The sequence below is a fragment of the Nerophis ophidion genome, linkage group LG08 (genome assembly GCF_033978795.1).
Source record: "Nerophis ophidion isolate RoL-2023_Sa linkage group LG08, RoL_Noph_v1.0, whole genome shotgun sequence".
NCBI lineage: Eukaryota > Metazoa > Chordata > Actinopteri > Syngnathiformes > Syngnathidae > Nerophis > Nerophis ophidion.
In genome coordinates this window covers 58,571,232-58,586,542 of record NC_084618.1, presented here as the reverse complement: position 1 = coordinate 58,586,542, position 15,311 = coordinate 58,571,232, and the positions used below count along the sequence as shown (strand labels likewise).

The window sequence follows — 15,311 nt, the reverse complement described above, 5'->3', positions numbered from 1 at the left end:
GAAAAGCTGAAGTTTGCCAAGCAACCATCAGCTTTATGAATGCTACCATTTCCAAATTGTGCTCAATCAGACCATGCACATGAAATTCACTGGAGCTGGTCAGGCTGTCAATAGAGTGATTCAGAATGTCACATGTCTACCATGAATTGATTAACGTGGACCCCGACTTAAACAAGTTGAAAAACGTATTCGGGTGTTACCATTTAGTGGTCAATTGTACGGAATATGTAACTGTGCAATCTACTAATAAGAGTATTAATCAATCAAACATCCTTTAATTCACATTTCCCTCAATGAACCACAGCTCAACAGTGCCAGCAACACTCATGCAACCGCAGACTATGAGGTTACCACCACCATGCTTGACTGTAGGCCAGTCACATTTACCTTGGTACTCATTGGTGTTGCCAGTTGCTATTTAGAGAATCAATCACTCCAGGATTTTGCCGGCGTTTTTTGTGATTGTCGTGGCCTAAGCTGTCTGAATTCGCGGCAGCTTTTTCAGAAAATTGCAGTGGAAGTTGCAATCTTTTCAGGCTTATTTTTTTGTAATAGCGTTGCAATATTATTAACCCTTATCAATCTTGTAAGTATTCCTTAAAATCCTAACTGTTATCCCAGCAGGCACAAGACATTGGTACAATGTTGATTACACATACATGACCTATAAAACTAACTTTGAAACAACTTTGCAAAATTGTTGTATTTGTAAACTGAGACAACGTTGATGTCCAACGTTGGATCCACGTTGTTAGTTGGGAAATTACCAAATTTAAATGGTGAAATCAACGCCACAACCTGACATTGAATAAATGTCGTCAAAAAGCATGTTGTTTCAATGTTGTATTTGTGTTGTACAATATTGGTTGGAAAACCAAAATAATTGGGTTTAAGCCTGGGTCCAGACTGAGGCCAAGGGAAAAAAACAACTCATAGCCATAGCACATCCCTCTTACACACATGTAAGAGCATCAAACATCAGAGAATATAAATGACATTAAAGACATTAAAAGAGCAGAGCTGATGCAACCAGCCACTTCTACATACAGCTATGAATAAAAAGTAAAATAAACATATACACTGTGGTGGCCTCTGCAGTGTTCCACGTGGAGGGAGCATGGCCAGAGACAGGAGTAGACCCAACAAAGCAACTGAGAGAGCCGACTCCGCTCTCGGCCGCCTACTAACTCGGCCAGTCCGTTAAAAGGCCGTTTTAAGGAACATGCATGTATAATCAGCCTTGTATCAATGTCTGGCGCCTGTTGGGAAAGTTGCGAGGCCGTGCGTAACTCCCAGAGATTTCTTGAATTTGTGTAAATTGGCACGATTGCAACATAGCAAATTCCTGGACGGAGAGGATAATGGTTGTGTATTGTTTTGTTGTTGTATTGAATATACATCTAAACGGCTTTGCTAGCTGTACGTCTCATGACTATTGTAAAATATATATGTTTCATTTCTATGGTATCGTCCCTTGAGAATATTTACTGTAATAAAAAGGGTTGCTCGATCGTTAGAGTGTACTCTTTTTTGTCGGTAAAAGAACCAAAATATTAGTGTTACTCCTTCCGAGGTCTAAATCAAGGCCCAAGTCGGTTTTGCTTACAGACATTTATTTCAGCCACGCCTTCTTCATGTTACCAACGATGCCAAATATAATACCGTCAGAACTAATAAAAAAAGCAAACACAACTTACAATTAGTCTGACATCCAAAAAAAGAAAACAGACTGATCTCACATACATATCAGAAATAATCATTCCTAATTGGCCTCCTTAAAAAAGGAAGTCAACAAAGACTGTCAGCCATCCAAAAACTTAAAGGACTATACGTTGCACCTCATCTCCTGTTATTACTTTACCAAAGTATTGTTCAACCCATTCTTACCTACTGTTCCACATGTTTTTTCACCAACCGGACCAAACTCACATGCATTACAAACATAGCAGCTAAAATCATCGGCCTACCCACACCCAACATTTCAGATTTAAACCACAGGTCCATCATTCAACTGGCAAACACGATAGTCCAGGATATCAGTCACCCACTACACAAATACATAATCCCACTACCATCAGGGCGCAGGTACAGAACCATAAAATTCCAGAGGGCCCGCCTCAGGAAAAGCCTTATCCCTGCAGCTATAGCCGCCCTTAAGCAGGCCCGGCCGACCCGTCTGACAAAGCCTGTAAATGTGTTGGTCATGTATGATGTCTTTTTTTAATTTTTGTTTTGTGATGTGTAATGTCTAAATGTTTAAATGTACAACAGTGAAAATGAATTTCCCCAACGGGAACCAATAAATCTAAATCTAATCTAAATCTAATCTAAACTCCAAGGGAATAAAGTTTATTTTCAATCCGAGACGCCATTAACATCTTCCCCATTAAACACTAGTTATCCCATGCTTTTAACAAAGGTATCAATTTAAGGGCTTTTGTTCACTTAATCATACTCCAAGATTTGATTGATAATTGTAAACCATCAAGCCAATTAGAAAATGTAGGTCTTACTTTCATAAATCGACATTTATGTAGAAAAAATTGTGCCTGGAGCATAGTAATGTTGACAAACATTTCTATGTTAAAGTCATTTAAAAAAAATATATATATATATCTCTTATATAGTGAATGGGGACATCTCCACACCCTTGTTTCTCAGCCAATCTCTAATCTCCTCCCAAAACACATGTACACTCTCACATTCCACAAACAGATGACTGACATCCTCTACAGCTCCACATAGCTCCTCCATGTTAAATTTAAGTATCAAAAAAATCATTTGAAAGCTATATCCCATTAATAATTTTTCATTTTATTTCTTTAATTTTGGGAAAAATTGGATATGTAATATATCTTGTCCTTATTTTCCTTAGCTCAACTTTTGTAAACTCTTTCAGGATATATTGTCTATGAACTGTGCCCGGAAAATATTATTTCACTAAAACTGCCCTCATATATTTAAAGTGATTTAAGTGCTGTAGGCGTTGATACGCTACATTTTCCATTTTTTTGTGAAGGCCCTGTAAATTGTGACTAGATTAACCTCCTCGGGTACTGAGTTCCTGCGATGAAGTGACGACTTCCAGGGTGTACAACGCCTTCTGCCCGATTGTAGCTGAGATAGGCACCAGGGCCCCCCGCGGCCCCAAAGGGAATAAGCGGTAGAAAATGGATGGATGGAAGGTACTGAGTTCCACACATTTACACTCACTGTAAAACAAAATTCTGTAAAAAAACGGTAATCTACGGCTGCCAAATGAAAACCATAAAATTAAAGTAAAACAATGTAAACCAAATAATGATTAAAAACATTATATTTACAGAAATTTTCATTAAACGTTTTGCGGAAAAATATTGTAATTTTACAGATCTTTACCAAATTGTTAAGATCAACCACCTTTAATAAAGTGACGATGCAAACAGTTCTGCAGAAAAATACCTTATTTCTACAGAGTTTTTCCAATTTATTACGATCAACCAACTTTAATGAAGCGACAATGCTGGCAGCTCCACAGAAAAACACCATTATTTTACAGATTCTTTCTGAATTATTAAGATCAGGGGCCACTGTATGTAGAAACTACGTGAAAATTGGATTCACCTTCTTTGAATGGCTATACCAACCTGGCGATATACTTGCCAATCTTCACGAAAGACTCCTTGTGACCCTCGCGAAGGGTTGTCCTCATATCGACAGTAATTTTAGGTAGTGGCGTGACGGCAGTACCCTTGTTGTCCTCGACAACCTTTCGTCGCGTTAACTCATTTGCCAGACAAGCAGCGAGTCAACTGTGACGCAAATTGTACAAGACTTCGTTTGATAAAATATACTGGCTGAAAGACATACTTGATCAACAGCCATACAGATCACACTGACGGTGCCAGTACAAACAAATTTAAAACCAGTGGCGTCGCCAAACAGATTTCACTGGGGCACGTGCCCCAGTGTTGATCTGCAGTGCCCCAGTAAAAATTTCACCTATAAAAAAAAAACGCTTCAGAGTTTTAAGTCTACATAACATAGACAACAGCGCACATACTACTTAGTATGGTAATTGATTGCTACTGTATTCACTCCACGCAACAATGAGCACATGGCTAATAAATATGGTAATTTATTCACGTGTGGATGAGACGTCAGTTGAGAGAGAGAGAGAAAGAGAGAGAGAGGGGATGCTAATCACTGCTGAGGTAGGTAACGTTAGCCAACAACAATTTGTTAATTATATTATTTTGATTTGACTCAAACTGTAACTCCTAGATGGATATCAGAAAGTTATTTGCCCGCAGCAGGGAAGAAGCAGCGAGGAATGAGAGATGTAAGTGAAGTCCTAGCTAGCTAGGCAACATCATTGTCTTAAGTTGATGCTATGTTAGCTAACCTTATTCATTGTATCAAGACAAACATATTCATTTGCTTTACGAGCTGTCGGGGGAATTTCCAATGAACATGAAACATAATGTTGGTTATTGTCTGCTGGTTCTGCATCAATGATGATTTGGAGTAAGCATGTGTGAGTTGAGTGCTTCTCAAATGGTTTATCTTCAGGAGGAAAAACATTTTTCCATATCATCAAGTCGTGAGCCGAATTTTTAAATCATTCAAGTTTATTTCACAGAAAAATAGCGCAGTAGACTTGTCTTGTTAATCGGTGTGACTTTGACTAAAATAATTTTGTTTTGTCACCAGAAAAAAAGCTACATCTAAAGCATCTGGTTTTGTTTCCAGAAAAAATAGTAACATTTCTGTATTTGTTTTCAGAAAGATGGCTTAAAATATTGGGTTTTGTTGCCCCATTTAGATTTAAAAAAAATATATTTCCATGTCTGTCCTGAGTCCTCCTCCAACTTGTTAGTCGGTTTGCCTTTTGCTAAAATACTCACTAATAGTCACTAGAAAAATGGCTAAAAATATCTGGTTTTGTTGCAACAATTTGATTTTTTGATTGATTTTTGATTTTTTCTCCTCTCTGAGCTGCTACCTTACCGTGGTAGAGGAGTTTGCGTGTCCCAATGATCCTAGGAGCTATGTTGTCTGGGGGCTTTCATGCCCCCTGGTAGGGTCTCCCAAGACAAACAGGTCCTAGGTGAGTGATCAGACAAAGAGCAGCTCAAAGACTTCTATGGAATTACAACAAAATTAACTCAGATTTCCCTCGCCCGGACGCGGGTCACCGGGGCCCCGCTCTGGAGCCAGGCCCGGAGTTGGGGCACGATGGCGAGCGCCTGGTGGCCGGGCCAGGCCCCACGGGGCCCGGCCGGGCACAGCCCGAAGAGGCAACGTGGGTCATCCCTCCAATGGGCTCACCACTCATAGGAGGGGCCATAGAGGTCGGGTGTATTGTGAGCTGGGCGGCAGCCGAAAGCAGGGCACTTGGCGGTCCGATCCTCGGCTACAGAAGCTAGCTCTTGGGACGTGGAACGTCACCTCACTGGGGGGGAAGGAGCCTGAGCTAGTCCGCGAGGTAGAGAAGTTCCGGCTGGATATAGTCGGACTCACCTCGACGCACAGCAAGGGCTCTGGAACCAGTTCTCTCGAGAGGGACTGGACCCTCTTCCACTCTGGCGTTGCCGGCAGTGAGAGGCGAAGGGCTGGGGTGGCAATTCTCGTTGCCCCCCGGCTCAAAGCCTGCACGTTTGAGTTCAACCCAGTGGACAAGAGGGTAGCTTTCCTTCGCCTTCGGGTGGGGGGACGGGTCCTGACTGTTGTTTGTGCTTACGCACCAAACAGCAGTTCAGAATACCCACCCTTTTTGGGTACACTCGAGGGAGTACTAGAAAGTGCTCCCCCGGGTGATTCCCTTGTCCTACTGGGGGACTTCAATGCTCATGTTGGCAACGACAGTGAAACCTGGAGAGGCGTGATTGGGAAGAATGGTCGCCCGGATCTAAACCCGAGTGGTGTTTTGTTATTGGACTTTTGTGCTCGTCACGGATTGTCCATAACAAACACCATGTTCAAACATAAGGGTGTCCATATGTGCACTTGGCACCAGGACACCCTAGGCCGCAGTTCCATGATCGACTTTGTAGTTGTGTCATCGGGTTTGGGGCCTCATGTTCTGGACACTCGGGTGAAGAGAGGGGCGGAGCTTTCTACCGATCACCACCTGGTGGTGAGTTGGCTGCGATGGTGGGGGATGATGCCCAAACGCATTGTGAGGGTCTGCTGGGAACGTCTGGCAGAGTCTCCTGTCAGAGAGAGTTTCAATTCACACCTCCGGGAGAACTTTGAACATGTCACAAGGGAGGTGCGGGACATTGAGTCCGAGTGGACCATATTCCGAACCTCTATTGTCGAGGCGGCTGATTGGAGCTGTGGCCGCAAGGTTGTTGGTGCCTGTCGTGGCGGTAATCCCAGAACCCGTTGGTGGACACCAGTAGTGAGGGACGCCGTCAAGCTGAAGAAGGAGTCCTATTGGGTTCTTTTGGCTCATAGGACTCCGGAGGCAGTGGACGGGTACCGACGGGCCAAGCGGTGTGCAGCTTTAGCGGTCGCGGAGGCAAAAACTCGGACATGGGAAGAGTTCGGGGAGGCCATGGAAAACGACTTCCGGACGGTTTCGAAGCGATTCTGGACCACCATACGCCGCCTCAGGAAGGGGAAGCAGTGCACTATCAACACCGTGTATGGTGCGGATGGTGTTCTACTGAATTCGACTGCGGATGTTGTGGATCGGTGGAGGGAATACTTCGAAGACCTCCTCAATCCCACCAACACGTTTTCCTTTGAGGAAGCGGTGCCTGGAGAATCTGTGATGGACTCTCCTATTTCTGGGGCTGAGGTCGCTGAGGTAGTTAAAAAGCTCCTCGGCGGCAAGGCCCCGGGGGTGGGTGAGATCCGCCCGGAGTTCCTTAAGGCTCTGGATGCTGTGGGGCTGTCTTGGTTGACAAGACTCTGCAGCATCGCGTGGACATCGGGGGCAGTACCTCTGGATTGGCAGACCGGGGTGGTGGTCCCTCTCTTTAAGAAGGGGGACCGGAGGGTGTGTTCCAACTATCGTGGGATCACACTCCTCAGCCTTCCCGGTGAGGTTTATTCAGGTGTACTGGAGAGGAGGCTTCGCCGGATAGTCAAACCTCGGATTCAGGAGGAACAGTGTGGTTCTCGTCCTGGTCGTGGAACTGTGGACCAGCTCTATACTCTCGGCAGGGTTTATGAGGGTGCATGGGAGTTTGCCCAACCAGTCTACATGTGCTTTGTGGACTTGGAGAAGGCATTCGACCGTGTCCCTCGGGAAGTCCTGTGGGGAGTGCTCAGAGAGTATGGGGTACCGGACTGTCTTATTGTGGCAGTCCGCTCCCTGTATGATCAGTGTCAGAGCTTGGTCCGCATTGCTGGCAGTAAGTCGGACACGTTTCCAGTGAGGGTTGGACTCCGCCAAGGCTGCCCTTTGTCACCGATTCTTTTCATAACTTTTATGGACAGAATTTCTAGGCGCAGCCAAGGCGTTGAGGGGATCCAGTTTGGTGGCCACGGGATTAGGTCTCTGCTTTTTGCAGATGATGTAGTCCTGATGGCTTCATCTGGCCGGGATCTTCAGCTCTCACTGGATCGGTTCGCAGCCGAGTGTGAAGCGACCGGAATGAGAATCAGCACCTCCAAGTCCGAGTCCATGGTTCTCGCCCGGAAAAGGGTGGAGTGCCATCTCCGGGTTGGGGAGGAGACCCTGCCCCAAGTGGAGGAGTTCAAGTACCTAGGAGTCTTGTTCACGAATGGGGGAAGAGTGGATCGTGAGATCGACAGGCGGATCGGTGCGGCGTCTTCAGTAATGCGGACATTGTACCGATCCGTTGTGGTGAAGAAGGAGCTGAGCCGGAAGGCAAAGCTCTCAATTTACCGGTCGATCTACGTTCCCATCCTCACCTATGGTCATGAGCTTTGGGTCATGACAGAAAGGATAAGATCACGGGTACAAGCGGCCGAAATGAGTTTCCTCCGCCGGGTGGCGGGTCTCTCCCTTAGAGATAGGGTGAGAAGCTCTGCCATCCGGGAGGAGCTCAACGTAAAGCCGCTGCTCCTCCACATCGAGAGGAGCCAGATGAGGTGGTTCGGGCATCTGGTCAGGATGCCACCCGAACGCCTCCCTAGGGAGGTGTTTAGGGCACGTCCAGCTGGTAGGAGGCCACGGGGAAGACCCAGGACACGTTGGGAAGACTATGTCCCCCAGCTGGCCTGGGAACGCCCCGGGATCCCCCGGGAAGAGCTAGACGAAGTGTCTGGAGAGAGGGAAGTCTGGGCTTCCCTGCTTAGGGTGCTGCCCCCGCGACCCGACCTCTGATAAGCGGAGGATGATGGATGGATGGAATTTGATTTTTTTCTCCCTAAACTTTTTTTTTTCATGCACACATCTGACTGCGACTCACTGAAAATGACACACAATCCACTTTTATGTCACGACCCACCAGTTGGGAACCACTGGTAAACTGTTTAACAGTTACTGTAATATTTCCATGTCTGTCCAGAGTGATTGACCACTTTTCAAAAATGAAAACGAGACGTTACAGTTTACTTCTCAGAAAATGATTCCCTGAACAGACACACAACAGTTGTTCATTTATTCTACTACTGTGGCTTTATTGTTTTGTGTATATTCTATAGTTTTGTGTATCTGAAATAGGATTAGCCACATTGCCATAAATGCAAAATAATAATAAAAAAGAACCCAGAGATGTAGGGTGCTTTATTTATTTTTTTTACTTTTGTAGATGTTAAATTTGCAAATGATTACTGCAATATATATTTCAAAAAGATTCATTGCTCTTCCTTTTTGCTTTTACCAGTAGCAGTTTAGAAGTCTGGAGTAAAAAAGTGCACAAGTAGGTCAAATGCAATAGTTATTTTCAGGCGGTTAATCAAAGATCTATACAACATAATCTGATATGATTTCATAGTTTAAAGCACTATTTATGTATTTTTTATTATAAATAAGTGCTAAAAATGTTTTTGCTTGCGCGCTTTGTAGGCCCACATGAATTATTTGTGCCCCAGGTGTGCCCCAGTACAGTATTAAGTCTAGTGACGCCCCTGTTTAAGACTGTTACAAATATGCGCCATATTGTGAACCCACATCAAAAAAGAATGACGAACACATTTCGGGAGAACATCTTCACCGTAACAAAAAATAAATACAAAAGAACAAATACCCAGATGCCAAGCAGTGCTACTCTTCGGGCTGCACCACAGCAACCACCAAACCCCGCCCACCTCAACCGACGCACGGAGGGGGGCGGTGTGTGGTTCACAATATCTGGGTTCACAATATGGCGCATATGTGTAACAGTGTTAAATTTGTTTGTACTGCCACCGTCAGTGTGACTTGTATGGCTGTTGGCTGTGATCAAGTATGTCTTGCAGTCTCTATTTTATATCATGTTACAGAGAAAAATGTCAAATTGACAGCGAGAGCATAAACCTTTATATAACAGATGACAAATGTTTTTCAACTTGAATATAAAAATACACTTAAATATTAAAAAAATAAGATTTTCCTTAAAAATTACATATAAAACTGTTAGATTGTTAGTATGGACATATACTTTTATATAACAAGCACAATATTAAATAAAAGTTAATTACTGTAATTTTACATGAGTTTGAAAGTAATTTGAGAAAACAGAAAAATGATATGTAAAATTAATTTGCTATTTTTCTGTAAAAAAAATTAAAATATACATAGTTTGTCATTACTGGCATATTACTTAAAATAACAGGCGGTTTGTTTATTTACAGATCATTTCTTCAATTCTACAGTTTTATAACCTATTTAAAAAAACATAAAAAATTACAGTAGAAATTTAGAGTAAATTAACCATAAAAATAGGAATTTTTTTTACAGTGCTCCTTACTGACCAGGCTGACAGGGCTCTCCCTCAGAGATAGGGTGAGAAACTCTGTCATCCGGGAGGAGCTCAAAGTAAAGCGGCTGCTCCTCCACATTATGAGGAGACAGATGAGGTGGTTCGGACATCTGGTCAGGATGCCACCTGAACGCCTCCCTAGGGAGGTGTTTCGGGCACGTCCGACTGGTAGGAGGCCACAGGGAAGACCCAGGACACTTTGGGAAGACTATCTCTCCCAGCTGGCCTGGGAACGCCTCGGGACTAAGTGGCTAGGGAGAGGGAAGTCTGGGCTTCCCTGCTTAGACTGCTTCACCCGCAACCCGACCTTGGAAAAGCGGAAGAAGATCGATGGATGGATGGATGGATGGATGGATGGATGGATGGACTGACCAGGCTGATGTCGTGATTTGCTCAACCAACCTGATGTGTAGATTGTTGGTTATGTTGAAAGAGAACATTTATAATGCACACTTTTAGGATAGGAGGATATGATAGGATAGGATAGGATAGGTCTTTATTGTCATTGCACAAGTACAACGAAACTTTGTTTTTAGCACAAACCTGTTCAAGATTAGACAAACAGTGTACAGGGTTACAGAACAAGAACGCTGATGGGTTGCCATAAGGCGCCCCGTAAAAGATGGGAAAAAAGGTAAATGCTGGGGAAGGATGAGCAATAAAATACAATCCAGTCTGGGCTCCTAGGTGGGCCCAGTCTGGAGTGGGAAAAAACCTCCATAGCAAAGCACATATCCATATTACAACATACATCTCGAGATATCTAGCAACAGAGGGAAGGTAGTTCAAGGTCATGGTGGTAGGCCGCAGCTCTCAGGCGCTGACCATCCATTCATCACCCCTATGGGATTTGCGTCGAGGGCGTTGGGTTGGGGGGATGGGGTGTGTATGTGTGGCGTATATTTTTGTGGATGTGTGTGTGTGTGTGTGTAAGCCTGTAGTGTGTCTCTGTTCCGTGGCCTTGATGTATTGCAGTCGCTAGTCCAAAGTCAACAACAACAGGTGTGTGTCCATGAAAGACAAGAAGGGAGTTTGTTGTGTCTTCGCTGCGCTGTTCTTCGGGAGAGTCTCGAAGCCAGAGAAACAATCCAAGTTAAAATTATTTTAATGCGGGTGAAAATAAAATTTGCTTTTCACTCTAAATTGTCTATGACTGGTCCTCAAAACTGCGGGGTAGACAGTCCGATGTGATCCACAGTTCTTCCCGCATTCTCCAATCATTTGTGGCAGCTTTGGGGTACTTTGAAGACTGCCATCAACTTCCAATTTGTCGACAAACCAGGGCAACGCTTACTCCAATCAGCAGCTGTCCTGTTGTCATAATTCCGAATAGGTGGATATCTTCACGTCCTCGACAGAAAAGGGTCGCCAGGCCCTCCTCCCAAGAGTCCGTCGTGTGTCCAGCAATAACCGCTTCGTCACGACAGCAGGCTTCCCTTACCCAAGATCTTGTCAATTTTGTTGAGCCCAGTTAAATAGTTCCAATGTTTAGATTTGGAGAGCAGTGCAAAAAGAGGCAACACGAAGGTTTAGACAAGACAAAACAAAGAAGCAAGCAGGAAAGGGGAGAGTCTACCCTTGATGAGTGCCAGAGAGAAATCAGCATTATAAATGTGTTTGTTGTTCAATAAAAAAACAAACATTTTTGTTTCATGCTGCTTCCTTAATTCCGTCACATATTAAATGTCCCCCACAACAATGTGACCAAACCTGAACAAAAAAATACATTCCCCTCCAATTTACATGGGTTTGTAAATAAAGTTAACACAAACTTGCATGAATTAACCCTAGGAAATACCTTTTTTAATCACATGATGTCTACAATACCAACTTATATTTATGCATTGTATTAATTTATTCCCACAAACATGAAATTATATAACACATAATAATATTGCTTCCGTCAGCAGCTACTATTACAAACACCTCACGTCCCGTTATTTTATTTCGCAATACTAAAAGTTGAATGACATTTATCTTGACGGACAATATTATTTGCCTGAATGCCTGACTGCCACCATTGCCACAACAAGCTCGTCCTCACGCCGTTGAACAGGGAATGCGCGCGTGTGTCCATTGTTTGGCGGGGCGGGGCTTAGTGACGTAGTGGCGGTTGCAGCGAAGCGAATGTGGACACACTCGCAGAGGATGAATCACTGAGCGGCACAACAGTCTGATCGCGGACACACGCTTCAATTTCACACATCACATATCAACAATTAAGGATCTCCTTATTATTTCCGGGCGGATAGACGACACTTTTTGCTCCCGTCCGCACCTTTTATTTCGCCATCATCTGCTTCGTCTCCTGCCAGCGAGACGCCTGTCAGGCTCGCACACCGGCGTGTCAACGACAAGCAGGAAAAAGAAAAAATATTCATTTCATTCGGACACACCTTGTACAGGACTGCCCTGAAACCGTTACAATCAACATGGATGAAGACAATCACGGTAAGGACGTGTTTCCTTTTTTTTTTTTTTTTTTTTTTTTTTTACAAACCAGCTTCCTGGTTTTGATGGATGCTACACTGTACGTCTGCATCAGTGCAGTTAAAAATGAAGCACGTTTTATGCACACACACACACACACACACACACACACACACACACACACACGCACACACACACACACACACACACACACACACACACACACACACACACACACACACACACACACACACACACACACACACACAATAAGTAAGTAAGATTTTCCCTTGCATCTGTTTGAAGCCTCAATCTTCTCTCCCACAATCTTGTATTTGAAGTCTGCAAACTGCATGGTGGGAATTGATAAGATAAATGGGATGGCAGCCAGACAAGCTTCATTCCCCCGTAAAGTCACCAATGTGATGAAATCCAGTGACACCAGAGCTTAGATCAGGGATGTCAAACATGCGGCCCGTGGGCCGGAACAGCGAGATGAGTTTGCCAAGTGTAAAATTGAGCTGCGTTTTTAAACAAGATGAGGCAATTCCTGAATGAATTGCATGTGGATGCTCCAATGCTGGAGTTGAACTGAAACCCTAGATTTTTGTTTTTAGAATTGTTGAAGTAGAGCACACAATTTGAAATGGTAACAGTTTAAATCAGATGAAAAATGTAAGAATTCGGGAAAATGTCCCATTGAATTAAATAGGAATTTCCTAAAAAATTTGGCATTTCGGGAAAAGCTGAATTAAAAAAAAAAAAAAGTAAACAACTTAAATAGTCTCAATGAGTTGAAATGGCTGTTGTTGGAATTTCTCAAATCGGTCAAGAAATGTTGAAGTAGTAACATGTTGAATTGAGAAATGGTATTAAGGAATTCCTGGAATTTCTGGAAAACCGGGAATTTTTCCAGTTTAAAAAAACAACTTAGTTTTTTGTTTTAATTAAGAGGAATGTTTGACAGGTTTGCATGTTCTCCCCATGACTGCGTGGGTTCCCTCCGGGTACTCCTGCTTTCTCCCACCTCCAAAAACATGCACCTGGGGATAGGTTGATCGGCAACACTAAATTGTCTTCCGCCCAAACGCAGCTGAGATAGGCTCCAGCACCCCCGCGACCCCAAAAGGGAGAAGCGGTAGAAAATGGATGGATGGATGGAAATTGGCCCTAGTGTGTGAATGTGAGTGTGAATGTTGTCTGTCTATCTGTGTTGGCCCTGCGATGAGATGGCAAATTGTCCAGGGTGTACCCCGCCTTCCACCTGATTGTAGCTGAAATAGGCACCAGCGCCCCCCGCGACCCCAAAGGGATTAAGCAATAGAAAATGGAAGGATGGAAACCGGCCCTAGTGTGTGAATGTGAGTGTGAATGTCGACTGTATATCTGTGTTGGCCCTGTGATGAGGTGGCGACTTTTCCAGGGTGTACCACCCGTGACACCAATAGGGACAAGTGGTAGAAAATGGATGCATGGATGGAATGTTTGACAGTGGAACGGTTGAAGTGGGTTGAAAAATGTGGGAGGAGTAGTCGCCAGGAAAAAGGGTGGAAATAGGGCTTTGGAAAACCAGGAATTCTGAAAAATCCTGGAATTTTTTGTTACTTGGTAAAAGAGTAGTTTAAATGTCCATAATGTTGGAATGTGAAGGTGGAATGGTTTGAATTGGTGGCAATGTGGAAATGGTTGAAGTATGAAAAATGGCAACTTCATTTTCAATGGGAAAATGGCCCAGAAAACCTGGAAATCTGGGAAATCTGGGAATTTTCGGAATTTGTCAAGGGCTGAACAGTTTGAAGTTGGAACGGTTTGAATTGGACTGGACTCTCACCGTTATGTTAGATCCACTATGGATTGGACTTTCACAATATCATGTTAGACCCGCTCGACCTCCATTGCTTTCGGTCTGTCAATATTTTGGAGCATTCACACAATTAAAGAAACTGCTGTTCTAAAAGTGTCCATTGGATGTCGCAATTGCAATTCTGTTAGGCAAGCAAATAGTTTATTTCGGGGCAAGCAAGCAAGAGGTACACGGTAGCGGGCTGCGTCTCCTCCCCCTCGACCCAACGTAAAACAAACAGGAGTACAATAAAAAATTGGTAACCTCACTTAAAATGCTGCATGAGACACATTGATATAGGTCTGTGAAAATAATTTTCTTCTGTACAAATTTAAAGAAAGTCAACAATGGAAATGACAAATGAGGTAGTTGATACATATAAGTGTTTTTTATTGATGCCTCATTTTGTTTTTGTTCTATCATAGATGGGCTGAAACTTAAAGTACAATTGGTTTGTAGGATTTCATTGTGTTCTTGATGGTGTTTTTGAAACTGCACCAATTTTTTTCCTCAGAATTTTTTACCACTTGAAGTGTTGTGTCAAGAGGATTATTTGTACATTTTCACAATGTCTTTATTCTATTTTGGGCCGAAGTAAAACAAAGAAAACAATCTGAAGTTGTTGTAGTTGTATTTTTAAGTTATTATGCCATGATTTTATCCAACCGGTTCATGTGGGAGTAGATTGTCCTCCATCAGATCAGTGTGTCCAATTTTAAGGAAACAGCAGGCTTTGCAAGCTGGGTAACATTGGCTGTGGTCTGGAACAACATGACACACAAACAACTGTCAGAAATGCAGCCAATATTACATCCATATAATGTGTCATGATACATGCAAATATAAATTAAATACACAGAAGACATAAGTAAAGGAAATTAAATGAGCTCAAATATACCTACAAACGAGGCATAATGATGTAATATGTACATTCAGCGACCCTAAGTAGCATGTTAGCATCAATTAGCTTGCAGGCATGCATTGACCAAATATGCTTGATAAGCAGTCCAGCAAATCAGTAAAATCAACAAAGCTCACATTTGTGCATTAATGCACAGCATAAAACGTTTGGTGGACAAAATGAGACAAAGAAGGATTGGCATAAAACACGTCTTAATGAGGCAACATCAGAGAAAGTTGTACATGTGAACGAACTACGATGAGTTCAAAGATCC

General features: G+C 43.3%; 1 protein-coding gene and 1 long non-coding RNA gene across 2 annotated transcripts in view; one reads left to right on the top strand and one right to left on the bottom strand.

Moving 5' to 3' along the window:
* Nucleotides 1-11,967: 11,967 nt before the first annotated feature.
* The window catches only part of cyth3a (cytohesin 3a), a 67,981-nt gene continuing 64,637 nt past the window's right edge, over nucleotides 11,968-15,311 (top strand). The window contains exon 1 of the mRNA XM_061909089.1: nucleotides 11,968-12,314. Coding sequence (XP_061765073.1) covers nucleotides 12,296-12,314 — 19 coding nt within the window. The 5' untranslated portion in view covers nucleotides 11,968-12,295. The remainder of the gene's footprint in view (nucleotides 12,315-15,311) is intronic.
* The window catches only part of LOC133558034 (uncharacterized), a 45,327-nt gene continuing 44,427 nt past the window's right edge, over nucleotides 14,412-15,311 (bottom strand). Inside the window, exon 3 of the long non-coding RNA XR_009807886.1 lies at nucleotides 14,412-14,897. This is a non-coding gene — a long non-coding RNA (uncharacterized LOC133558034). The remainder of the gene's footprint in view (nucleotides 14,898-15,311) is intronic.